A 27,538-nucleotide genomic window follows, 5' to 3' on the forward strand; every position below is an offset into this window, starting at 1 on the left:
GCTAGTAGCTTTTTATCTCAGAAACTGTCACAAGTAATCAAACATAACATTAAAACCTTAACACTGATCTATGCATTGATATAAATAAACCAATGTGTACAGTGTTGACAATGGATGTCTTAATACAATGTGGTAAAAATGTGGCTTCCAACTCTCAGAACCAGAACTCTGAGACGAACATATGAACGTTAATAATGTTCTGGCCGGAGTCGCTTTGTGTTGTCAGGTTGCGCATGGACAGTTTCAGCGTCGTAGCAAGTGGACCAATCAGAGACTTCACCTGGCGAACAACACCTGAAGGAAACAGAAAAAAATAACTGTATCAGTGACAATAGTAGACAACACGATAAGGATTGGCTTTACTGACACCAATATATATTTGTTGATTTTGTCATTTCTTCAGAAACGCAATTGTTTAAGTGCAGCAATTAGTAATTGGAATTGCTATTAGGTTTAAAGGGTCACCCTAAAACTGTTTCCTCACTTAGCCTTAGCGGTATCGAGCAAAGCAGATAGTTTTGGTTTCAAGGGCTGAGGTTTTGATTTCGAAAAACCCACCCCAAGACAATTGAGGATAATGGACTTGTGTTTGTGGTGCTCAGCATACTGAAAAAAATACATTTCTTTTTCAACAGCAAAGTTTCAAAATTGTTCTTCAGCCTTCTGTTTCATACATGTCTGACAGCTCTGTCAAATTGATATATTCTTCAATTTTATTCAACACAGCTGACTACAGTGGTTGCCTAGCGGCTTTGCGCTTATAGACTCAAAGCATATTTTTAGATTGTATCGGACCGTGAATGCTGCCACACCAAGCTGCTTCAATGTTGATGTGCTTCCTGCGCTAGCTGGTCTTAACAAAATGTTATGTTTTGTGGAGAATCCACATACATAATTGTCAGCAGTTTTCATAGAGACTTTTACTAAAATGGTTCAAATGAATACTCACCCTAACACCAATCCATCCCTTTAAACATTTGAAAATCTCACTGTTTCACTTGTTAACATATCTGGAGTCCCCACCAACCCACAAATTGTGAAATAAGACAACCTAGTCAGTAATGTGTGGTTTACCTATATCAGAAAACATGTGAGTCAACAAGCCATTCAGATTTGGCTCCCCTTCCAATGCTGACTTAAACAATATATACCATATGGCAAAAATAGCACATAAAATAGCACTGTTCTTGCAGGCCAATCAGAGCAGGAGAGTCTTTTTTCGAAAAGGGCTTAAAGAGACAGGCGCTAAAACGGAGCGTTTCAAACAGGGGGGTGAACACAGGTATATTCAGACAGACAGTATGAGAAAAATAACGTGTTTTTTTGTGTTTTGTGTCAACATGTTCTACTAGAAACCTATAATACAAGTACAAACCTAAAATTTGCATGATATAAGAAAAAGGTATTTTTTTACAACATTCCTGTCTGGAGGTGTGCCGTGGTATCAGCTGGTATATTTGTGATGAGCAAAAGACGTGGGATATCAACCAGCCAAACAAAGTCCAGTGATGTCCCGGCTGTCCATGACAATCTGAATTGCATTCCTCCCTCCCACCTTCCACCCTCTCCATGGACAAGAGACACCCTCTATCGTGGTAAAACAGATGTGAGAATAAACATACTGCAACAGAGCATTACTGAATGCCCATGGAATTCATTGGGTGCTCTTTCTAAGTGAACATGCGATTACACAGGGAAAAAAATGCCAGTGTTTATACAGGCTGTCAGCAGGCCTTTTCTCCGCAGAGGGCTGGTGACATTTCAGCTCTGGGCTGTTTGAACAGCCATCGCCAGACTGCAGTCGGGCAGCACAATCACCACACTGTCCTCCTATCGCACCTTCAACCATCCTCTGTCTTTGTCTCATTTCCTCTCTCATTCATAAGTGAGTCAGTAACGCTTTTAGTATGATGACTCATTGGTTTAACTCAACATGGATCAAAATGACAACAGATCATTGCCTCAATCGGTCTGAATTATGAGGCTCTTTTACGTGGTACTTGTAATAAAGGAGTAAAACACATTTGGTCGTTGTTCTCCACTGCAGGGCAGATGATGATCCATCCGCTGCGTCCTTTGGGACTCTGGCATTGTATGACGGCAGATCCCCCCCCCCCCCCCCCCCCCCCCACCCACTCATTTCTCTTCCTCCCCTCTCTTCCCTTCCTGAGGGGGCCTGGTGTTTGTGGCACCATCACTGTGGCCCACAAGGGTAAATGAGTCCCATGTGTTTGATGGAGGGGAGCAGTCGCAGTCACGCGATACAGTCATGGAGGCATTCCTCCAGGAATCCATCTTTAACTCTGAAAGGGGCAAGCAATAGGAGCTTGAACTTCTGTCTCTCTCTCTCTCTCTTTCTCTCTCTCTCTCTCTCTCTCTGTCACTTTATTTTGCTCTCTCGTCCCTCTCCAAGTCGGATCTATGGGCACGCAACAGATTCCAGCAGATTCCGCCGATAAGCACATGGAGGAGTGTGGAATGGGGCCCACTTCGATCTGTTGCGTAGTGACACTAGACAGGGGAGCGGGACTGAGATTTAATTGTTTCCAAAGCCTCACCGCCACCAGAAAGAGCTGACCTTTGCTTTAACCTAACAGCAGCAACAACATTAATAGAATAACTGACATGGAAAAAGAGATTGAATGAAATGATTTTGAGCCTGACATTTTTTTTCAGACATAAGCCAATCAAGATGGCATGCAGCTCTGAGTTGACCGATGCAAACTCAAAGCGAGTTCAGAAGGTTCATGATTGGTCCATGTACTTAAATCAGTTCAAAAGCTTCAGTGGTGGGTTGAGCAAGCACACAATGAAGATGAGTAAATTATTATGAGCCCAATATGGACCACCGCAAAGACAGATGGGATTCAGTCCACATTAAGGCTTTCTTTTAAATGCACCAAGTGTGGCCTACATCTAACGAGGGCTTAACACTTTATATTCAGGGTCAACTGCGGCTAAGTTTTCCACTGAAAATCCTAAAAAATCCTACAAAAAGAAGTTAAACAATCTTGTAAATAGATGAATAACGAAAACACAGAAATATCACGTCTAAACTGAATTTTTTTTTAGGACATCTAAACAGTGCAATATGTGGAATGTGCTTGTTTGTTTTTTAAATTTGTTTGTGGTCTAATTAGCAAACGCATAGGGCTCAACTGTGAAATTCTGGTATAAAGCCCAATAGCTCCTCCAAATCCCCAAATTCCCTCCAAGCTCACTGTTGGTGATTCGAAACTCAACTGAAAACTCGCAGTTTAGTTTTCCTCACCTCAAATTTTGGAATCATGCTATTGGTCATGATAACAAACCAGGGAATGTATGCTAACATGTGAGACGTATCACGGTTACTGTCGTGACTTGTGGAAACACTTCAGATGTTTTATACAACTTCGAGCCTTTGTTTAACTTATTTTTTGCACAGCCTAGAGGGCGAGAAAAAGGTAATTATGTTAGGAGCTTGATACTAAAGCCAGTGTATGTGACCATGATGAATCTTTGTTTCCGTAAGCTTCCCATCAAAAGCACAGTGGTATCCTAAATGAGGGGAAAGCATCAGCTAACAGCTGGGCCTCAACATACTCACAGTGAACCTGAGGTGAAACCACAACTGCATACTCATCTTTAACATTTCATCCGACCTGTAAGGCAAAAAGCCAATAGCCCGCAAAACAGGTTGACTTTGATTGGCAACCATACCACCTGAGATTCATATAAATAAACACGGCTAGGTTTTCAAAACCCTGTGCCCTGCCCTGTGACTGGGTTGCAAGGTCATGTAATCTGAGGCCTGAAGTTCCCGAGCAGGAAATCCAGTTGTAGTGCGGGAGAGGTTTGTGGTATCTTTCCATTTCACTGAGGTATCTGCCACAGGGTGCAAAGGTGACATGAACAGCCACCATCAAACAAACAGCTGTACAATCTGTCCGCTCTCCAAAAACATTCCGCCACACCATAAAGTAGCCCCCTAAGTAGAAAATAGCCTTAAATAAATGCATAATAGTAGCAGAGACACTGCCACAAAACAAAGTGAAGCAAATGCCAGGAGGCATTTGTCATCCTTCATGGCCACGAGCGCAGCAATATTGAAGGGTTACATGTAAACAGTACAATTTCTTGGTTTTCTGGTTTCTACAACTCAGCGAGGAAGTGTATGACAAAATCCAAAATGAACGGGTTTAACACCAGAGACAAATGAAAAGTATGCATTGGCCTCACCACAGTATTGTATAATGACACACTAGCTGTGGCGCTATGCATGCTCACTGCAGTGAAACCGTTGGAGAGTATCCAGGTGGTGTACAAAGTTCCAGTATACAAAGAGTGGAGGGCATTCTTCAGCATCATTATGGCTATAACTGTGATGTGTTTTTTATCTAACCATATCGCTGAGGTACAGCGGAGCACTGTTGGCATAAACATAAACACAGCGGTTTCTTGTTCAATGATTCTTTTTTTACTGCCCGAAACTTTTTCTCCAAAAAGTCCATAAAAGCAAGGAGACACGCCAAAGGAATTGCTAACTAGCTCCCTTGTTACCCCATTAGCAAAGCAAACAATTTCAGCTTTGATAACCCATCAGCATGGCTGAAATATAATCCATTCAAATTGCCAACATAACACACTGTGCGAAAAACTGAGTGCACAGGCCCCATGGGTGCCTGATCTGCTTACAGCCTGGTCACTGGTCACTGGTGCGAGGACGGCCAGTCAGGTCAGCTGACCACTCCAAAGAGAGGGTGGGAGCCATGCCCACCCCTGCTCTGAAAGGCCAGCACATGTGGCTTGATATTTTAAGGTCAATTAACAGCGAGTCATACTTACAGATCTCTCAAATGGCCCGTGGGTCATTGTTGGACTGTGTCGCAAACTGGTTAGTGACATCATTCAGAAGTAGCCGTGGGGAATCGGTTGGTTCTTTTCTTGGACTTTCTGTTTTAAGCAGTTGTGGGCCAGAGCAGCTGAGATGACATAACATGCACCATTATCTTTACCACAACCTTTGCACTATATTACAAGTGACCTTTCAAAGCGAAGACCCATAACTAAGGAGCAGAAAATAGACTTGACAATGTAGCGTCAATGGAAAGGATACAAAAACCTGCTTTGTTTGCATTTTATATTATGTTCTCCATCTACATTTCAAATGGAAGAATGTACACAGGATCTTGATACGCTGTTTAAGTACTTTGCAATGGATGAGAACAGTTTTCATTTTGTGAACTGAGCAATTACCTAAACAAAGTTACATCTTCTTAAAATCACAGTGCCAGACTGCAAAGAGTAATGCCGAGTATAAATTGAATAGATCACTACCCCAAGGGAGATAAGTGTATCTGGTCAATTATTAAGACAGTTTTATTGCTAGCAATTTTTGAGCGTGACATATCTGCATCGCTATCTCTTCATTGGCACACTGGTGGTGGAGGACCACCCGATGGGAGCGCTGAGTGTTTGACTGTGGGGTTGTTGAGTGGAGAAGACCCTGTTTTGATTAGCTGTGCTAATCTCTTGCGGGGCAGACAAGGATTCCTTATGGTCTTGGCGCGCTCTAGTGGGCCCGCTGCTGCCGTGCCATGATTCATCCAAATGACAGCCTCTCAAATGGAGCAAGTTGTCTGCTTATCTCCACTGTTGTCCTCGACTCCTCACCAGCACGGCCACAAGCCAGAGACACAAGCCAGAGCCACAAGCTCCACTGGCTCTGAAGTAGTCATGTCTCACACAGTAGCCTCACATTCCACCAGCCAGTGTGGACGGCCGCGCTGACGACCATGGCTACCTGCATGGAGACACACTGTCCACTTCCTCTTCCATTCATCTTCCTGGCTGCCTCTCTGGCTGCCATTCCTGTGCCAACGGTAATGCGAAAGGCATTTATTCTCTGCGCAGGATATGAACCGCAAAGGCACATTTCCACCTGCATTTCAAAAATTAAAGGAATTTAGCTGCGACCTCTTAGACTTATAGCTTCTCCAGAGGATGGCTATGATTCATGAAGAGAAGGTACTATATTATCTGTTGCTCTCCAAACATGAATATGGCATAAATCAGTGTTTCCTGCTAACAAGAATTAGACAGCAGTGATTAATGGTACAGTAGAATCTTTCCATGACAATGATTACTTAAGAAGAAGAGTCATTTGCACACATTCAAGGAATGACTAAACTTGTTTGATTCCACATTTGTCTACAGTATTTTACATTTGATTTATACACTTATTTATAGGAATAGGTACTGATTTGAACGTTGCTTTTTTTCCAGTGAGAAATGGGATTGGTGGCTTGTCACATTGTTTCTCTGCATAAAACAAACATAATTACATAATGATAAGAATAGATCATTTAACAACTTCTGTGCTAAGTAAAGCAAAACTAAAATAATTCATGCATGCTCAGCAAGCAAAGGTTGATGCATGAAGGAAAAAAAGCAACACTACCCTATGATACCTTCAATGGGAGTGGTCAAAGACAACATTGATCCCCACGATGATGTATGTCACTGAGAGATAATAAAACCAAGGGGACCACTAGCATTTTATCAGAGGTGAGAGACTCAGCCCATGCTGCCAGCAAAGACCAAAGAGCCAGTGTTTTCAAAGGGAGGACCATACACCTGCTGACTGCCAAAGTCAATCACCCCTTTATCAACCCTATTCAAACAACCTGCCCTTATTTAAAAGTGGATGACAGTAATGCATTCCTCCACTGTTTGTGTTTCCAAATATGTGCACGATGGCTCACAAATGATGTCTTTGTTGTGAGGGTGGTATACGTCACTTCATGCTGTGCTTCTGCATACCTGCAGGGATTTTGTGTGGTCGGCCGCCGCTGTGCTACCGTGGTCGTCATGGGAATCTGTAAGTGTTTGATTGGTTCTGATCATGTTTTCCGAGCGCCGAGGGCCTGTTGTGTTTGCACAGATGCGTAAGGCTGTCAGGGTTGTCTTCCAGATGTGACAGTGCTGCGAAAGCCAGTGATAGATGACCAGGAGCTTGGAAAGAGTGGTGCAATTCTTACAATATTTGGTGTGCTGTCAGCCTCTATATATGTATGTGTGTATGCACATATGCAAACACTACATGCCTGTGTGTGCAGCCGACTGTTTTTAAAAGAGTGAGTAAGTGAGCATAACGGAAAAGAGTGTCAGCCAATCAAACCTCTCAAGAATCACTTTTTCAAGTTAGCAACGGATTCTGAGGATTCCTAATTGCCTCTTTTGTCCCTTTCAAAAACACAAGACGTGGCCAAAAATAATGACCAAAGTTAGTTTGAGTTTGCGCACTTGTTCATTAGTGGAGCCTCAATGTCTGCTACTCTTCACATCCCACCAAGCTGTAATACAACTGCTGGAGACACTGGAGATACTGGAAACTAAGCTTCCTTAAGTGACACGTCAGCGCGCCTCATACAATTGGTTGCGCAACAGCAGCGTCTGTGGGCCAAAGCACCAGCAGCACAGCCCACAAAATAAAACCAAGAGAGCCTTCATCGCACCGTGGAGGCCACACTTCACAGTGAGCAGTCAGTGACCAAAAGGCTCCACTGCACAGGGCCTCAATTTGGATATGCGATGGGCAACTGGTGCTAACATGCAAGAGCTGCATCCAATGAGCATCCAATGGGTTTGGGAGAGAAGTGGCTCCTCACAAACAGGCCTTTCATGTGGTCGTCGGTTTAAGTGCTCTAATGCTCGGCGAGACACTGAGGCCTAAGCGTGGGGAAATGGAACAATACATTTAACCACATGAAGCAAAGCACCCGGGATTACTTCAGCACATATTCTCTCTCTCTCTCTCTCTTTCCTCGTTCGTTGAATCACAGTCTCTCACTGCAATTTAATTCTCCCTGCCTCCCTTGCAAACACACATACATACTTGCCCTTGCAAATGAGCACCACCATAAACAGGGAATTTCTCTCTAAATCCTTTACACACACACACACGCACACAGACACACACAGTAGACGGTATATTACAAAATAAGGCTTATCACTCATGCAAAATTACACCATTGCGCATTCCAACAAAAACCATTATAAGACAGTATAATTTAATTATAACTGCTCTAACAGTGACTTATGCGCATTATTGCCGGTTAAAAAATGTTTTCCCTCATATTTTTATGTGTGAATTTGGGTACGTTTGACAAGCACACATCTCTTGTACGAGAGAGGAACAGTTGCATGCGCCCACAATCCCGCCTAAACAAATGGCAGTCGCTCACTCTATCCTCTTCGCTGTCGCCCTTACATTCTGTAAAGACATATGTGCATATCCCTTCGTCCATCAGCGTGAGAAGAAGAAGACGCTGTACTTACACTAACCCCACCTGCCTGCATCTCAGCACAAAACCAAAACACTTAAACGGGCCCAACATTGTGTCATCATTGGGCTCACAGCACCCTTATCTTCAAAGTTCAGTTCTCCCACAGGCGTGCAGCAACCTTGGGTCACCACCAGACTAAAGGATGGGAATGGCTTCTCCCCAAACATGTTGTTGTTACACCCCACTGGAAATGGTATCTGCTGTTCCTACTTGAAGCTCTTTTTGCATGCTGGCAGTCGCTGAACAGGTAGTTATAATGAACTGCTTGTCAACTGCAGTCACACGTGCATGTGACTACACAAGTATAGATTTATGCAACTCAATTCCAGTACATTCAGACCACCATAACTTATTGTGGAAAGTAATGATCTGCTTGGGATATGCATAGCCGTAGATAAGTGAATTAAATGGTACTTTGTTAAACCACAAGACTGTGGAAATTGATGCCAAATATTTGGTGAGACAGAAACAAGCCTTCGTCTGTCTGAGAGCCACTGGGAGGACAGCTCTCCAAAGACGCAGACACCAAGAGCCCCCATGAAGATGATGACAGCTATGTGATGCCACAACACTGCAATGACCGTAACGGACTGTGTCAGATGTACTTATGTCAAGGCGTCCAGACATTGCCAATGGGAGATTTTGTGCTCTTTGTCTTCTCAATGTGCACATGTGAGTTTGATTTGTAAAAAAGAAGAAAAAAAATCACATATATTTCATGCATTTCAAAATTGTATATTATTTAAGAAAAAACGCCCCCTTTGTCAAAAACAAAATGTGATTTCCATTCACGGAGGCTGTCGGGACAGGCTGCATGTTAAAGTTGCTATTGTCAAATGTTTGAGCTAGTTTGATGCATTCAGACTTCACAACACATAAAACAAGGTAAAATCCCTGTACTCACCCACATACATTCCGTTCTCTACCCTCTTGATGATGTCGAAGGCGTTCTCCACGTTGCCCTCCAGTATGTCAAACTTGACATCGTAACTGCCTAAGTGATAGGACCCGTAAGCCGGCACTGTGGTTCTCAGGAAAACAATCTCTGTTGGAAGATAACAATTAGACAAAAAAACCTTTTGGAGCCTAAACCCTCGTAATCACACTGGGATTGCACCGCCAAGCCGGTGCCAAATCTTGCTTTTCTTTTTTTCTTTGTTCTTTCCAAGTGAAAGACAATAAAATTGGAGATGGAAACGTCTGTGTTTATTGTACACTGAGAGGGTCACAGGAAGGTTGAGGCTTTTCAATGTTGGGCTAAAGGGCCTCAAGTCCTTTACACCCCAACTCCTAGCTTAAGAGAAATGACAAGAGCTTAACTCCCCGTGACGTTGTACATGAGTGTGTCTGAAACATGCATTGCATGTCAGCCAGTAGATGCTTGTGAGCTGTCACTGTCTGCAAGTGATTATCATGGTTACTCATATCCACCCAGCATGGCACTTACTCTCTGGTGTGGGCCAGCCAAGACCGGACTGCATGGAGAACATCATGGAATAACTAATTTGGGGGTCAGAGGTATAGTCATATGGATTCTTACAGCTGCAGGGAAATGCATTTGATGTGAGCTCAGAGATTAAGGGGGATAAAGTGGAGCTAAAGAGAAGAAGAAAAAGACTGTGGACCACATTGACACACAAAAAGAAATCATTGTTTCCAAAGATTTTAACAGAACATTCTGTAACAAAATGAAGCGTCAATTATGGGCTTTTGTTGTTAGGGAACATGTAGAATACATTTTAGATGAGTTTAGATGAGTACATTTTAAGTATAGCATTGAAACAACAGATCAACACTTTGGGAAATACATTAATTTGCTTTCTTGTCAATAATTCTATGAGATGATCGATATACTCTTAGCTTACAGTTATCATGAACCTAGAGCTCTTAGCTGGTTTGCCCATCTGGATTACACCAACAATTCCATAATGAGAATGCGCATCAAAAGGTTGACCTGTACCTACCCTCTGGCTTTGTGAACTCTCTGAAGGTGGGCAAGGAGATGAAGGTGTGGGACACTGAGTGCATGGGGTCCAGAACACAGGCGACGTCATTGGGCTGACACGACTTTGTACAGCGAATGGTGTCCGAATGAAGCCTTGCAACTCTAAAGGAGGGAACAGACATTGAAAAAAAAAAAAAAGCACAAACACACACACACACACATGGCCTCAGACCTTTAGGTAATGTCTCTAGAAAGACTTCAGAGTCAACTGCCTTTGGTTTCCTAAAGCTCACAATAACAAGGCATCCTTAAGGGCAGCCCACTGCGTAATCAAGAACTCAGTGAGACAACTCCAATGGCCGCTATACAAACAATATCTGAACAAGACAGCAGGGATACTGGATGTAGCAGTCAACATCAAAAACAATCTTATTCTATGTGATTTGGAAGAATAATAAACCAACAATGGCCAAAGCTCATGTCGAAGCCAACCTTTGTAGCTTGTGGAGACTAGCGCTTGCCATTGATGCTTTTCTGATGCACTATTTCAAGCTGTGTGGGAAATGAATTACTACACCCACAAAGAATGATCCACAACCTGCTCAGGAAAATATTTGGATTTGCTGAGCATCTCCGGCTTCACATCAGATAATCTCTTGAGGAGGATTTATGGGGCAAGGGAGTGTTCTAAAAGACTCCTAAATTGTGAGCAACATGACTAGACAACTCCCCAGCCTCTCCCCAGGGCAGCTCTCATCCTATTATTTAGGGATTTGTTTATTCCACAGACTAATCAGTGACAGGTCGGAGGGAATAGAGGGCCTCTGCTGGCTCCTAAGGCTAACGCCACCTGAAGTATCCCTATTCACTACCTGTCTGCTACATAAGACTTTAAAAGAGGCTTCTAAGGCACTAACAACCTCATACATCAAGAGTTTGTCTTTGAAACAATGAGAAACTTGTGATCACGAGAGAGCTATTGAAACTAAATAAAAGCCTTGCGTTCGACATCCAAGATGTTAAATTTAAGCTTGGTTTTCACAAAGGAGACAAGTCAGTACACGGTTATATTGGGTTATGAAAACAGCCAAGTTGCCATGTATAAGTCCAGTTAATGTGCATGGCAGCCATATAGCCGCATTGTGAGTCATGGGCCGTGGATCTCTGGCGCTCCTCGAGGGACCTATAGGCTGCAGCTCAAAGCCCAGGCCCGGCTTGGGTTGCAGGGCTCCTTCCATGGAGAGTGAGGAGAGAAGCCCCTGACAAAAAGTCAAGCCACCACTGGGTAGGGGCTTGTAATTAGCAATTAGCGGGTGGGTCCAAGTTTTGCTTTGGCCTGCGCCAAACCCACAAAATGTTCTCCTAGTTTATAATACCACAGCCTGAGCTGCAGAAAGACCAGAGCAGGGCTCTAGAGGACAAGGTGAAAGCTCTGTTGGGGCAGAGAGTAAATTTACGAGAAGATAATGACCCAGGGTGAACTGCCCCCTTCAAAGCAAGGGCAGCAAGTGGAGCTAATTACAGCTTCATGTGTGTGTTAATATATGTATATTTCTGCACCCAAAATACCAATATGGTTGTGTATGTTTAGTTGTGCATGTGTGCCTTTGTGCATGCAAACATGCTTCTGTATATGTATGTGGGTATGTGCGCACGTGCATGCACTAATGCACATCTTCTTCATCTCCCCCATGCGTCACGTGGCCCAGCCCAGGAGAAAAACCCCAATACTTTTAGACCAGAAAGAAAAACAGACTGTTTGGATGAAAGTCCTCTGGTCAAGCGTAAGGCCTTTTATTTTTTTTGGTAATTATTATTTATAGTCGGCACATTGATAACGACCCAACACAAACACTGCAGGGCATCATTCATTCTGTGCGCGGTGATGTTGCTGGACCACAAATTGTTCAGACCACCGGCCAGAGCCCAGAGCCCCATAACTCAATGTCAAAGGGGAGGAAAAAACCTTCTGCGCACCACTATGTTCTTATTTTAAGGATATCCCCACTAGGGACCAAGTGCATCCTTACTGGCCTGACAGCTCAGGACAGGAGGAACCTAGGACATCTGAATTTACAGTTATTATAAGCCACAGCCCTCGGGCAGCAGCCTCACAGCATGTCAAACTATTTATACCCACTCCTGCTGGTGCACATTTCCCTCTCCTTTGCCACTGCATCCCATCGCGTGTCACTTACTCAGCCTTCATTTGGATTATCTGTCTGCTTTGGGGTTTACACCCGCAGTATGCAGTGGAAATCTGTGCATTTCACATTAAGTCTAAAATGTAATGGGAGCTAAATAGATGTGCATGAAAATAACTGCCACAGAAAGACATATTTGCGGTGCAAGGTAACTGATGTTTGGGAAGTGGGAGCAACAATGCATTAAAAGGAAAAGTCTGGCTCATTTTTGATAGGAATTTGGATGTGAAGAATTACTATATGGACTTAATAAATAGTGAAATTTGACATATATGCTCATATAACTGAAGGGTTTGACTTATCGATGGGAAATTTGACTTGTCGTGTTTCCTGGCCGATTTAAAATACAGGCATTTTGCTTCTGTGTTTACAAACATTACTGATGTAGGAAAGCTTTAAAATCATCAGGAGACAATAATAACTAATAATTGTATAAATAAAATATGTTGCTTCATAGCGTTAGTATTAAAATACCTTGTGTATAGATACATGTAGTAATGTATAGCTTCGAATATATACATGACTAGAGATTTGCATATATCAATGGATTCCCTCTTGACTGAAGATGTTGGAATAATAGTAATATGAAACTATGTGAGGAAGTCACATAGCCTCCATCTGTGATTTGGCCTCACATTCCAGCTTCTCCCTTTACTGTATTTGATTAAACCCTACAATGTACCATTATCAAGAACTGGATTTGACTTGAACATGTGTTATTTCTATTTCAATTTTAATAGAAAACTGTTCATCCAACACAAAAACCATAAAATCCTGCAAAATCTCAGACTTTATCATGCAACCGTCATCAAATTACACTCAGTTAAAGGCAGACTTGGGTCGGTAGACTCGTTACCATTTTATGATTTAACCTGACCTAGAACGCCACCTAGCGGCTATCACGATGCCTTACCTCCACGAAGAATGATTCAGTTACACCTAATTCATAATGCAGAATAAATGGTCCTTAAATCTAGTGTTAACAAGTTGATTATGTAAAATGCTTCATGATATGCTATCAAACTGTGCTTCTTTCTTCTCACTCTGTGAGTTGTATTGTTTTTTCATATCCACCCTTAAACAATGATGTGCCATTTTAACACGTGCTTAGTGTCGAACAAAGTCATTTTTGTGGTAATTCTTTACCAAAAAAGTGAAATAGAAAATGCTGGATGATTGACCGGACAACCAGAAGTGACACGAGAGGGTGGAGCTGCAACTGAACGTGGACATTTGTCGACGACCAAAATGTTACAATTAACTTCCATGAACTATAAACACACCGTGAAAGGTTAAAAGTTCTAAAATGTAAAAACACGGACAACTTACAGGCCAGACAACGCCGTGGTTGTCTGGCCTGTAAATCAACCTCTAAATCACAAGGTATCCACGCCCTGAAGCATATCCTGCTTTATCATCTACTGTACTCTAAATGGGACCCTAATTTACTAAATCAACATCATGATTAATTGAAGAAGACTTGAAACTAGCGATTGAGACCTTGGGTATCAGTCTCCTCATCTAGTCCCGAATATATCAGAATATTCCTTTAAGAATATGTATGTGTATGTACTTGGTCTCAAGTGAAATTGGCTTTTTTTTTTGTCAAAGTCCACATTGTAAATTAATTTGTATATTTTAAGAAGATGGGATAATGCACAGATACTGTAGGAAGGACTACATGGGGTCATTAGGGGCCCTTAGTTAATTTATGGCTCGGGGCCCCAAAGCTGGTTCATCAGGCCATGAGTCAATACAGCCATGAGTTTAGACAGGCCGAAACCTGTTAAGTCAATGGATGACAGAAACATGAATTATCTTTAGTAGTAAAGATGAATATTGGTCTTATAATGATCATAAATTGGAAATCATAGCATATATTTGTATATTTATCTGAATGCATTCATGCAGTATGCCACATAAAGTTGCACTTTGCTATCAACATACTGTGTGGTCATCTTGCATGCATTTTGTGTTGTGGATGAACTTTTTCTGTTTTCTCTTCGAGACAACGCATTTAAAATGACACATCCTTTTTTTAAGAGTGCAGTAACTTGTGCAACCCTACGCAACTCCTGTGTTTATTCTAGGAGGGGATTGTAAGGTACTCTGGGCTCCTCCTGGGTAACAAACACCAGCACTTTAGCCAGGTATGTGCTGAGCGTGCTGTAGCGACGCAGCCTTAGCTCCAGAGACAGCTCTAAGTCCTGTGGCTTGTTGATGAGCTTTGCCACCGACATCACGCCACCGTTGGGCACCTGCTCCGTCTGGAAGAAACCGCCCTCGTTGCCGGCAGCGATAACAATCCGGATGTCATCGCCGGCCACGGTGTGGGTGGGGCCCATGCGGAAGATGTTGGTGAAGACGGGGATGTTGGTGGGGAAGGTGAGGTGGTAGTAGGTTATTCTCAGGGGCATGGCCAGGCACTCGACAGACTCATTGCAAAGCAAGCGTTCACATCGACTGTAAATAGAGAAGGGGGGGGCAGACAGAACAAACAAGGCACAAAGAGAAGGAGAGAGAGAGACCAGGTGTAAATAAAATTTGTCGTGCATGGCATGCAGTGGAAGGAACATCGGTCTCTGCAGCATAATACTTCACAGGCCAGTCATGGTGCCCTCTTTGTGGTCATGCAAGGAGTTATTTACTGGTGCCTGCAGAGGTCATACACAGTCTCTACTGTAACAGAGCCAATGAGGAAGTATCCTTGTGCATTTCATCATTCTAAATACAAGAGGACATGCTACAGCCGTATATTTTCCGAAGTCATTCCAGCATTGAGCACACTGGACATGCAGAGCCTTGAATAAAATATGAGTAGGGGTTTGGTTTAATGGACCTTGCTCGCTGAGTGTATATTTGTCTGCGGTTTTGTGTCTTTTAATTATCATATTTCCATGAGCACAGAGTACATATTTAAGGTTGTGTCTGTTGACAAATGTGTCCTGTTCAGCAACAATGTGTACTGAATCCAAATACTCACATCTCTCCAACACGCCGATAGTTGTTTGGACACTCGAAGGACAAGCATCTGAATCCTCCCTGCACATTGAAGCAGCTCTGATTCACTGAGCATGTGTGTGTTCCTGTAACGCATTCATCAATATCTGGGAGCAAAAAGACAAAAAAAGTAGAACAATTTTATTTCAAAACATTCACAAAAATAAATACCAAAATTGACATATGCCTGCACGTGTGGGATAGCTTACCCTGGCAGCTGCGCCCATTGGGTGCCAAGGTGTAGCCAGTGACAGGACAGGAACAGTGGAAGCTGCCAGGGGTGTTGTGACAGCGATAGGAGCAAATATGACCTCCGGTGGGCAGGGCACACTCATCTATATCTAAAAGTGTGACAGAGACAGATAAACACAAGTCAAACCAAACAGTAAATTAAAAATATATATATTTTAATTATATTATAATATATATATATATATATATATATATATATAATACAGTTTGCTTTATTGTATTCTCACACACAAGCCAACTTTTTTTATTTTTCAAAATATTCATGTATACTCAAGTATCTGTTAAAATGGCTCAATTTTACCTTCACAAGTTATGCCATCTATATCACTGAGCTGGTAGCCACGTCGACAGTAACACTGGTAGGACCCGTACACGTTGGCACACTCTTGACTGCATGGGTTGCTCTCGCACTCATTCAAATCTATGCAGAGAAAAGATTATTACAGAGCATTATGCACTCTATCCTAATACTTTACTAACACGGACACCTCAAAAGCATAAAAACCAAGCACCTGCAGAGAGGCGGATCCTCACCTGTCCACTTCAATATGTAGTCTACTACATAAACAGTTACTTGCATCGGTACGTACCTGATTTGCATGTGAACAGGAGACGCAAAAGAAAGTTGCAGTTCTCTAGGTATTTGTCTTACCGTCACAATTCCTGACGTCAGCGGCTAGCTTGAAGCCGTTGGTGCAGCTACACTTGTAGGATCCCAGAATGTTTTCACACTTATGAGCACACAGGCGGCCAGGGTAGTGCCTGCATTCATTAACATCTAAAACACAAAGTCCAAATATGCCACAAAATGATCTTATACACATTTTGAGCAGCACTGATAGACGTTCAGTTCTATATGTATGTTTTATTTATTTATGCAGAGGATACACTTGGATTTAGCTACTTGTGTTACAGCACCAAGCGAGATGGACCAGCTGCTTACCCTCACAAGTACGACCGATGCTGTTGAAGGTGTAGCCAGCCTCACACTCGCAGCGGAAAGAGCCTATCATGTTGATGCAACCATGACCTGCACAGACCTTTTCAGGGCCGTTACACTCATCAATATCTGTGGAGGGGGAAGCAAACAACAGGGAACACCATGATATATGCACCTCGGACAGGTTAATGAGATGCTTTGTTACCTAGGATTGGTGAGTTTTTCAGCCGTACCAACACAGCGCGTGCCTTCTTCATTGACGTGGTATCCTCGACCACAGTTAATGGAGTTCCTCTGGCAGATGTAGGAGCCGACTGTGTTGATGCAGATCTGCCCGCGGTGACAGGGGCCCATCTGGCTAACACATTCATTGATGTCTAAAAACACAGACACAGAGGACATTTTTAAATCATGAAAACATTGCCCTGGTCCATCTTATATAATATATCTGAATATACAGTTCTTTAAATGTTCTGTGTTTACCTGTCATACTAACTCTCCCTGTCATTACAGATCCAGCCACTCCCTCTCGCCCTGCACTAACCCCTTTCCCACCATTCCCCTCACCTGAAGACCTGCGAGCACTTCCTCACCTGCTCCCCATTTCCCTGATTAGTCCTGCAGGATTCATGTAGAGTTCATCTGCACTCTGTCTTTGCCAGCGTGTCTAGTGTGCATCTGTCTAGCTTACCTATGTTATTCTGCCTATTTAGTCACAGGTATAGCCACCTGAAATATACATGTAATATATGCAGTTGTTGTTGTTAAGGGCTGTTGTAGGTGTATGGTGCATACCAATGCAGTTGCCGAGGGCATCCTGGATATAGCCGGGACCACACTTCACCTTAGGGAGACAACGGAACGACCCCTGGGTGTTTTGGCACTCAAACTCTGGGCCACAGTTGTGGATGCCAGTCTCACACTCATCAATGTCTGGATGTAGAAATCACAGCAAAATTGCCATTGAACACACTGACAAAAAAACATGACTCAGACACACAGTAACAGAGGCAAACTGAGTGCCCTGACCTTTGCAGTTGTTGTCGTCAGTGAGTTCATAGCCAGTACCGCAGCTGACCTCTCTCTGGCAACGGAAAGAGCTCTCTGTGTTGATACAACGCTCTCCTCCGCGACAGTTGCTGGCTCCCAACAAACACTCGTTGATATCTAAAAGTTTTTGAAAGCAGAGGTTTGTCTTACTGTGCTGATATTTCCAATAGTAACACATATTATTATAGTTAAAAAAATTATAATAATTGTTCTCTGTGCTCTGATTTCTTTGTCACGGGGGGGGGGGAGCGCCGCCTACCCTCACAGCTCTTTCCATCTGGCTTGAGTTTGTAGCCTTTGAAGCAGGTACAAGTGTCATTGCCCACACATTCATGAGCACATTTCCCTATAAAAGAAACACAAACATGTTGATAAGTGATCACGGCATTTGTGAGATTGATTCAGTTAGGTGTAGAAAAGCTTGTTTATCGACGTATTAAACCATACCTTTGCACTGGTCACTTAATATCGAATTTTCTCCATTGTCAGTGTTTTCATCCATGTTTGGTACTGCATGAGAGAAAACCAAACATGTTCATATGCCTTACATCTCAACAGCTCATGCCTCTATCTTAACAAAGAGATATTGCTATTTTTTTTTCCAGCACTGCAACTTACGATTATTTTCATTAATAATTAAACTGCTGTCTGTCAATCAATTCAAAACCCCAAAACTCTCACAACTGATAAGTTGCTGCTGGAAAATCTTTGGTAGTTTTGCTGGAGTGCTCATGAGCAACACATTAAATCTCTAATTGCTGTTTACCTCCATATCCAACAGAGGGCAGTGTGGGCTTATGTTTGACAACACCAGCAGCGCCTTCAATTTTCTTCATTCTTATGCTCATCCTCCACTATTTTGATGATATTTTTTACATGTTTGGGCACAGGTTTTCCCATGGGGCTTTCTGTTTTTCTACCCTAATGTAAGTTGTCTGCTTTGATGCAAACAAAATTTGCAATAATATTTGGTCTACTTGGCTTTTTATCACCCACATTCAGTTTTTTGTGTGGGTGTGGTCTGGTTGTCTGGGGCTCCATCCATGCAGCAGGCCCGGGACACCAGGCCACACTGGTAGCCCACCGACAGGTTGTGGTCACAGGGTAGATCCTTCGCCTGGGTCGCCTTCCCCAGAAGACAACAGTCACAGCACATCTGCAGAACACAGAGAAGAATACAATAGGATAAGCTTTGGGGCATAATAAAGACTTAAGTCATACAGTAGATAATTATCACCCTACTCAGCTCTCTAATGCACCAGGGGGAAATAAACCAAAACTGCAGGCAAGAAAAGGGAGACTTTGGGATGACAAAACAGGGTTTTACACTGACGACTGAGGAGGATGGGATTCAGACACACAGCCAAGCTCTCAATCAACCTGACAGACAAAAAAAGGAGGCTGATTGAGAAGGCATGCCAAGGGACTGGCTTCACATAGACAGATAGACAGATAAAAAGCAGTAACGACGGACAGAAAGACAGTGATGAGATGGCATCATCCCCTCTGGCTCAAGCATGCTCAATCAATCATTATGGCAGCCTGGTAATGTCAGTCTGGGAGGGGGATGAAAGGTGCAGAGTGTGGGGGATGGGTGTGTTTGTGTTTCACTTTGGGCAATAAGAGTAGGCTATAGAGGGTGTCGAGGTGGTGATAGCGCGATTGGAAACATGGCAGTTTGTTTCCGCAGCCCTTAGGTGGCCAAAATCAGAGTTAATAAAACGTGCATCATAACACGCGTTCATGATCCGAGCTCACTGTTAAAGAAATTCTTCGACTAGATGAGCAGCTTGATACCACACTAATGCATAGATAGCATCAGTCTGGAGACGGAGAGCTTAGCTTCGTGTAAAGACTAGGAACAGGGGGGAAAGCTATAACCTAGCTATCTCCAAAGGTAACAAAATCAGCATAATAGCATCTAACGCTCACTGACATGTTATACCTTGTTTACAGGTTGTGGTTTTAAGAGAAAATATGTGCTCAACTTTTTCTCGCAAGGACTATTTCTAGTTATTTATTTATTTAATTCTTTCTTTCTTTCTTTCTTTCTTTCTTTATTTACCAGGGACAGTGCACATTAATCCACATTTCAGTTTCCACCTCAATGTAAATGTGCCAGAGAGCTCATTTCTGTCTGTAGTCCCTGGGGCAGGTTATTACAATGTAGTGGCTTAATATTATCAGTACAATTCAACAGCAAACACTATAGTACAACACAATACTATTCAATATAAATAAAATATATAAATACATTACAAAAGTAGCAGATTTGTAAAAACAATGAGAGAATATCAAATATCTGAATATAATAGAATATATACGTATTCTATACATATATATTCGTATACTATATAAATAAATAGTAAATATATACGTATACTGTAGAATATCTGGCAGTGCCAGAGATGAGGTCGTATGATTACTCATGATTGCAGGTTTGCTTTATTTAGTATTTGTTTAAAGGTTGGGAAAGTAATGCCATCTCTTAACTCGATGGGAAGAGTAGTGGGTGGCTCTGACTGCCCACACTTGCTACGTCTGTATTCTACAACACAGACCCCTCTGGCATTTGCCCTTGTTACCCGGCTGCTACTAAACCTTCGGCATTATGAACTGACTCTGTTTGGGAGGCGCAAGCCCATGTAGACGAGGCATCGAAATGTAATAGATGATGTCTCCGCTGGTCGCATGATGTCAGGATTTCAGGAAGTTAGCCTACTTTGCCCGGCCAAGGAATAGTCATGCATACATAAGCAAACTGTAAAATATTAAAGTAATGTTTTTACACTTCAGTGTGTAGACAAAAGACACAATATGTATTAGTAAACTTTTAAGATGCTGGTAGGCAGATTGTTTTTACCTTTGGACAGAGCCAGGCTAGCGGCTTCCCTCTGCTTCCAGTCTTTCTGCTAAGTTCATTTCATTCGTTGTGTTTCACAATGTAACGAAACCTCTTGAAGCTGGACAGTAAATCTAGTGAATGTAGTGACTTGGCCATTATTTTATCCTGTTAGAGGGCGTGAAACCATCTCCTACTAATATCTCTGGTCTTATTCAGCTTAACTGTGCACATTTGAGTATGAGACGCCACCTGCACTTAACAGTCGATCAAATAAAGACAAGCTGTCCCACTGACAATTGTCTCGTCCTTTTAAGAAAATGCACCAACTTGCGTTGCCTCCTCGGTACATTTTGCCAAACATTTATCGTTCCATGGTGCGTTTACGTGAAGTACATCGTGAAAATATCGGAGCACACTGAGGGCTGAGTTGAAAGAATAAAAACATAAAAAGGCTGAAAAGTGCCGGGACGTGAGCCTGCAGAAGATTCTAGAGTCGGAGTTTATTTTATAATCTATCTGACAGCAACAAGCTCCATTCCTCCCTGGAGTGACATGCCTCATCCTGCTCACAGCACACACACACACACACACACACACAAAAACACACACAAATGCACATCATCGCTCTCATCAATCATTTGCCTCCAAACTGTCTGTCCGGCAGAGGGATGTACTGTACATTGATTGAGTGTAGGCAGATTTTTTTTTGGGACACACTGCGATTTCATTCCCTTTTTTTTTTTCTCTATTCAACGAGAAAGGCACACACATAAACGTATGTGTCTGCAAATGCAAGCACAAGCACACCTTTGTACTCTTGGTCTCGCAGGTGTTGGTGAATAAAGAATCGCAGACTCCTTGGTCCTTGGCCACAGTGATGCCGGTGGTGCACATGTTATCCTCAAGCACTGTTACACAGCAATGCTCCTGCACTATCCTGTCAGCAAGAAAAAAACACAAAACACAGGTGGTGCATTTATAATCTGCTCGGTGCAATGCAACTCTGCCTTAAAGCGTAGCTCATTAAAATCAGCCTGAGGCAAGCCTGATGGGGATCTCAGAGTTGTCAAACTAAAGATGTGTGGATGAGTGGGTTGAGGAAGTCCTGTGTGGATTCCAAGGAGGACACAACGCTGACATCACTGGACTTAAACTGGGTTGAACCATGGAGTTAAACCAACATTTCAGTCCCAAAAGGAACAGTTGTCCACCTCCGCATGTCCGTACTCAGGGTGGGGTCGTGGTCTTTGACAGAATCAATCTTATTATAATACCACTCAAACAAACCAGCCCCTTTACGTAAGCATGCTGTGTCCTGTGAGAATGGAGAAAAGTTTCCCACTAATTGGGTGACTAGCAGTTGCCAGTACGACCAGAATCAGACATCTATTTCCCTATAAAATCAGTTTACAAATTTAAAACAGAAAGTGAGAAACACGTTGTTACTGGAAGTACTCCAGCCAACCTTGACCTCTGAGCTCTGAGGATCACAAAATATATATATATTAATAATAATAATATCTCTACAGGGATCAATAAAATGCTGTATATTACTACGATGGGTGCTTGGATTTCAAAAGCAATATCTGGAACAAGCACAGCCTCTCACATGACACCACTATTATCAAAATATCAGTGACTTCATGTTTCTGTTTGATCAGATTTCATTGTGTTGTCTAACATTTGCTGTTTGTGCCGTCCAATCAGTTACAAGTGGGTGTTTCTGTCTGCTCTGGATTTTACGAGACAGAAAGCATAAAACGCCACCCCCTCACCTCTCCTCTCTCATTTCCGACCAGCCTCTTTATCAACTCTTACCAGAAACCACTTTCCAAATAAACTCCTGTAGATCTCAAATTCACTTCAAGGCGCACACCTCTTCTGCAGAACCTTTTAAGGGCACAGTCGTCCTCCTGCTTTTCTTTTCTCTTCTCTTCTCCCCACTCCTTTTCTGTCTTACTTGTTTTTTTTCCTTTGGTGTCTGAAGTAATCGTTCAGATTTCCTGTTATTGCCTCTCTCCATCCTCCCTCTATGTCGCGTTTCACCAAGCTATTTCCTGGGTATTGAAACAGACCCTTTTCTGACCCCCCTTCACCCCTTTTCTACCCTGCTCCCCCACAAACCTCTGCCCTTTTCCTCTTTTCCCCTATAATTTAGACAAATTCGGGATCATTCGGGGTGGCTACGGTGAATGTGTTTGCCACCAGCAGCAGATCTCCGTGGCTTATGGGACCCTGAACCTGTGGCAGCACACCCTCTAGGGTTACCAGCAGACCTGTTATTATCCCATCACTATTAGTGTTTCCTGCGCTCACGTGAAGTGAATAATGTGCCTGGAGATTTACGGGAGTAAGGTAAAGCGATCTCTTATTAAAGGCCTACAGGCATGGTACAGACCAAATCCCCCTGGGCCAATACTGCAGGAGCTTCTGTGGCGCGAATAGAAAATGTAAGTTTGTGACACAGTGTGCAGCAGTTAATGACTTGTAATTCAGAATGAGCCTCAGGCCAGTCACCTTACCAACTAACTCCTGGTGTATAAATTTGCGATCTTTGACAGCAAAGTAGCAGAGAGCGCCTGCTCACCTGCACGGGATTGACTCAGAGATGAGAGGGAGGGACGCACAGTCTTCGTTGTCATTGCCACGCCTCTGACCATCTTTACAGCAGTCCTCTATGGAGATCTGCCCGGCTCCTACAAAACGTTCAAAACAGCACAAGGTGTGTTTGTGTGAACAGGTGGTACATTTGTTCACATCCCATTCACTGTCAGAGGGTCGTTTTCATATCTGGCATTGTCTGGTTTGTCGCAGTGAGGGGACCCCCCGCCGACATAATCCCAGCAGGAGATACGACTCCAGATGGAGCGCTGCTGCATCTGCACTTATCACACCTGCCTGCAAACTCACAAGGTGGTTAACACACACGCTTTAAGACTTGTTTCGTGCCCTTCACGATGCTCACGACGAAGCAAAATATATCAAATGGCATAGTGATAAGCTTCGTTTTAGGACACTAAAGGTGTAATGCGTAAGATATGGCCCAGAATTTTTGTTTAAAATATTTAATCAATTAAGATTATCAAAAGAAGACAAAGAGGTTACAGTGGGTTAGACACCGTCTAAAGGTTGGGTGGTGCCACAGACTAAATTCACTCAATCAACTTACTGTGGCGTTATTGTGGGAGAATAGACGCAGCTCCGGTAGACGGACAGACCTTCAGTTAGCAGGTAGTTCAAATGCAGCCAGTGCAAACCTCAGCAATGGGGGTCTGATCCCGGACCGCCAATATCTTACACATTGCCCCTTTAAGCATTATTTCTTTGACAAACACATTTTCTTTTGGCAAAAATAAAACGTGCTGAATAACTGAAGTTATAATGATCAAATTTGGAGATCTAACCCAAACAAAAAAGGATATTACCATTGTCCTATATGGCAAGTTGCCTCGCGTTCTCCAAAAGATGGAAAAACAAAATTAAAAAATCTGTTTGCCAATTTAAATTGCCTGCAGGTCTTTTTTTTGCCAAAGACAATGAATGATGGATATGTTGTTGCAGACTCAAGAAAGGCTTTTTTATTTTTGCTGGAGCAAAACCAACTCTGTGGTGATCTGGCTGTTTATTCATGTGGATTAGAGAGTGTGGAACGCCTCAACTCTGTAAACAACCAAACGTCCCAATGACATCAAGTACATTCATTCGCCTGTGGTTTGTGTGTGATATGCCAAACGTGAAATAGCTTTGGCAGATCGCTTCTTGGACTTTTTTTTTTTGCATTCGGCTCAAACCAGGATAAGTGTGCCAAATTGTTATTAACAAAAAGTGCCCCGAGATGAAAAAGAAAAGAAAAGAGACAACAAACTCACCGTGAAATTGATTTGTTGACCCATTATAATAGAATACGAGGTTCTGCTGGTTAGTGACTGAATGCTCTGAATTATTGGAAATAGTGATTGTGAAATGCACTGAGGAAATCCATCTGTTGAAGACAGAGCGTCTGACGTTAACAGTCTGGCAAGAGTCAACAAATTCAGATAATAAGTTAGATTACGTTGGGAGGACAAGTGTCTGGAATTGCGGCCCTCAGTTTTATAGATTTGCTGCTTTCTCCCAGAGGAGCAGGAGGAATTTTATTATAAGCAGTAAATCAAAGACGAAGCACAAGCAGGAATAGTCATCATAAAAAAACGTTTTCTGCATTGATCAACTTTGTAACGACACAATGTAAGTGTTGCAATAAAACCCTCAATTTCTCTCAATAGTTTGCAGGCTCCTATAAACCCAGTTCTGCAGACTAGAACAATAGGGGCAAGACATAACAATGACTAAGAGATAATTCAAAGCAACATGTGTGTTTGTGGGGGGGGGGGGGGGGGGGTTCTGAAGAAGAAAGCAAGTCATTTCTCCAGCGTAGGCTACAGGAAAACAAAGCACAGACATAAAACGTTGTGACCATTGCTGCTACACAAAGGACGATTACGCTGGCAGAAAGGAGTGAATATGGACAGAGGATTTATTACTAGGCAGCCACATTAGCTGACTCACTACTGACTTCTGGAAGTCTGGCACATCCCAGAATCCTCTGGCCAATAACCCTTGTAGCAGCTGGATGAAATAAGATGGCATTTTAAAAGCTTTACTCATGGGCCTACCAAGTGGGCCCTCTCAAAGTCTCTCTCTCTCTCTATCTCTCTCTCTCTCTCTCTCTCTCTCTCTCTCTCTCTCTATCTGTCTCTGAATGCTAAAGATCTCTGTCTGTTGGCAAAGTAACACCAGTATGTCCCAATGACACTGAAATAAAACATGTATCTTACAAAAGTATAATAATATGGATAGAAATGTGTACTGAGTGCCATTATTGTTCCATACAAAGGTGTTAATGACCAAATACTCCTTTACTGAAGTATGTATGACAGTTGGTCTCACTGCTCTGTCCTAGAGTTTTTCTCCCCATAGTAGCCCTCTGCTGATAACTAACTCTGACCCACAAGGCATCGCAGAGTCATTCCAAACGCCACCACTGTCTGCTGCTCTCAAACCTAAATTGAAAGACCAGAAGTGCCTTAAAAACTGTGCGGTGCTGTTTTATCAAAAGAGGCAAACCAGGCACTCCGGCCTAGACGCAGTCTGCCGCGGTTCCCTGTCTCTGTGATGCATTGTCTGCCTGGAGAGGGCTGATTTCCATCTTGGATGGCGGTGCTGAAGGTTGTGAGGGCCATTCTGGCAGAGCGGCACATGGCTTGAGTGCGTCTAGACGCCTCATGTAAACAAGGCTTAATGAGCCCACTGAGGCTCCGCCCCGGCAGAGCAGTTGGCTTGAGCCAGACATCACAACGGCAGTGAGCATCTCTTTCGCAGGCTGCAATCGAGGCTTTTAGTCACAGGTTCCTTTCTTTCTGTGTGAATGTTACATTATTTTAAGAGTTTCGGTTATGTAACTGGTCGATGATGATAGCGGAATGGATTCACTCCAAATTGACCCGCGACACAACCCCCTACAAAGAAGGCAGCTTTTGAGAAAAGTGGCCCTGCTGACTGTGAAAGTTGCCCCATGTGTGACATGGGAACCATGAGCTTTTGGATAAGTATAAATCACACTCCTCTGTCCAGACCACCCTGTCCTGGTGAGCCACTTGGTCGTTCTGACATAGCATCGCAGCATACCAGGGCACTTGGCCTTTGACTTGCAGGGCAGAAAGTGCAGAAACCAGGGCAGTGAGAACTCTTGCTTTCAAGTTATGTATAACTGCATTTTTAAGTCATGCGACATCATCTTTTATCACTTTATAAATAATCTGTAGCATTAATAATATGCAATGAAAGAGTTAAGGACACAGTTTACTTTTTAATATGACATTTTCAAATCATATTATTGTGTAGCATCTGGATTTGTGTCCTACACAATGCAAAGAATAAGAGGTGACTTTATACAACACTCAATGGCATTAACTACATTGTGAGTTAGGAGGGAAAACAATGGAAACAACAAATAAAAACTTTCCACAGAAATAATGATGATGTTTTGTTACATTTTATGTAATTAAATAATGTAAACATTTGAGCCCTACTTCATTTCAATACACCCCTGCAGCACTTTGAAGCACCCAGCTTTGTGAGCCATGCTTTCATCACATGCCCCAACTAGCCCCGTGCCAAATTCATCACCTCCCCGCGTCTCACTCTTTTGTCTATTATCACTTCCATTCTTACTGTAAATACCATCACACGTGCACGTGAAAAAGTTACCTTCCAACACAATACCCGCCCACATCTGCATACACTCTTTGGCTCGGTTTGGATGACCTTATAATGACAAAGTGGTCACGTAGCAGTGATCTTTTCCTCCAGAAAGGTAACTTACCTTGGCCGAGGAGAACCCCGAACACAGAGCACAGCAGCACTGCACACGGACCCATTGAATGACAAGCGATTCGACTGGTGGGAGAGGAGAGAGAGAAAAAAGAGTCCGAGAGCTTTGACGCTTGGTTATTCTGCCGGATGCGTAAATAAACAGCAGTGCTCCTTTTGAAGAAGGAAGACTTTCTCCGCGGTGAAGGAGTGGATGTGATGGAGCTGAGTGAGTCGCAGTTGCAGCGTGACTGGAGGAATGAGCGTTCAATTATGACACTGCGAGGGGCGGGCAGACTGCGACTTATTGCTAATCAAATACTTTGTTTTTTTTTGTTTTTTCTTCCTGTACAAACTCCAACATAAAGCCATCAACCGTGAGCTCATTTTATTACAATTAAAAGTATGATTTGACTATTGGGACTCACAGATTGGTAATAAAACTCAGAAGTGAGTTTATACTGTAATTTATAACTATATCCTGACAGGAAAAGGCATTTCCTTCTAAAATGTTTTATATAACTGACACATTTATGCACATTGGAAAGTATAAGACCTGAAGTAGTACCTAGGGAGATGTGGGCTGGGGTGAAACTTTTTTATTGCCTTCAGGAGGAATTGCAA

At 42.8% G+C, this 27,538-nt stretch overlaps 1 protein-coding gene across 1 annotated transcript; it reads right to left on the reverse strand.

Moving 5' to 3' along the window:
• Positions 1-154: 154 nt before the first annotated feature.
• On the reverse strand, positions 155-26,982 carry fbln1 (fibulin 1). The gene is made up of 17 exons (XM_076089975.1): positions 26,928-26,982; positions 23,151-23,259; positions 21,371-21,500; positions 18,715-18,874; positions 18,166-18,228; positions 17,978-18,064; positions 17,698-17,835; positions 17,464-17,601; positions 16,902-17,045; positions 16,672-16,797; positions 16,381-16,506; positions 16,030-16,149; positions 15,686-15,817; positions 15,460-15,583; positions 10,292-10,434; positions 9,232-9,372; positions 155-294 (listed from the first exon to the last, which is right to left on the reverse strand). The coding sequence occupies exons 1-17, from the start codon at positions 26,980-26,982 to the stop codon at positions 155-157; spliced, it is 2,076 nt and encodes a 691-aa protein (XP_075946090.1).
• Between the last annotated feature and the right edge of the window lie 556 nt (positions 26,983-27,538).

Source organism: Anarhichas minor, unplaced genomic scaffold (assembly GCF_050575085.1).
Source record: "Anarhichas minor isolate MPS153535 unplaced genomic scaffold, ASM5057508v1 ptg000011l, whole genome shotgun sequence".
NCBI classification, from domain to species: domain Eukaryota; kingdom Metazoa; phylum Chordata; class Actinopteri; order Perciformes; family Anarhichadidae; genus Anarhichas; species Anarhichas minor.

Excerpts from the sequence above, each read along its gene's own strand:
- fbln1 (XM_076089975.1), bottom strand. The coding sequence starts at position 26,982 with ATGGGTCCGTGTGCAGTGCTGCTGTGCTCTGTGTTCGGGGTTCTCCTC. Across the intron at positions 16,150-16,380 it reads TGACGTCAGGAATTGTGACG|ATTTGAATGAGTGCGAGAGC; the intron begins GTAAGACAAATA and ends TTCTCTGCATAG. Across the intron at positions 15,818-16,029 it reads AGATGGCATAACTTGTGAAG|ATATAGATGAGTGTGCCCTG; the intron begins GTAAAATTGAGC and ends TCACACTTTTAG.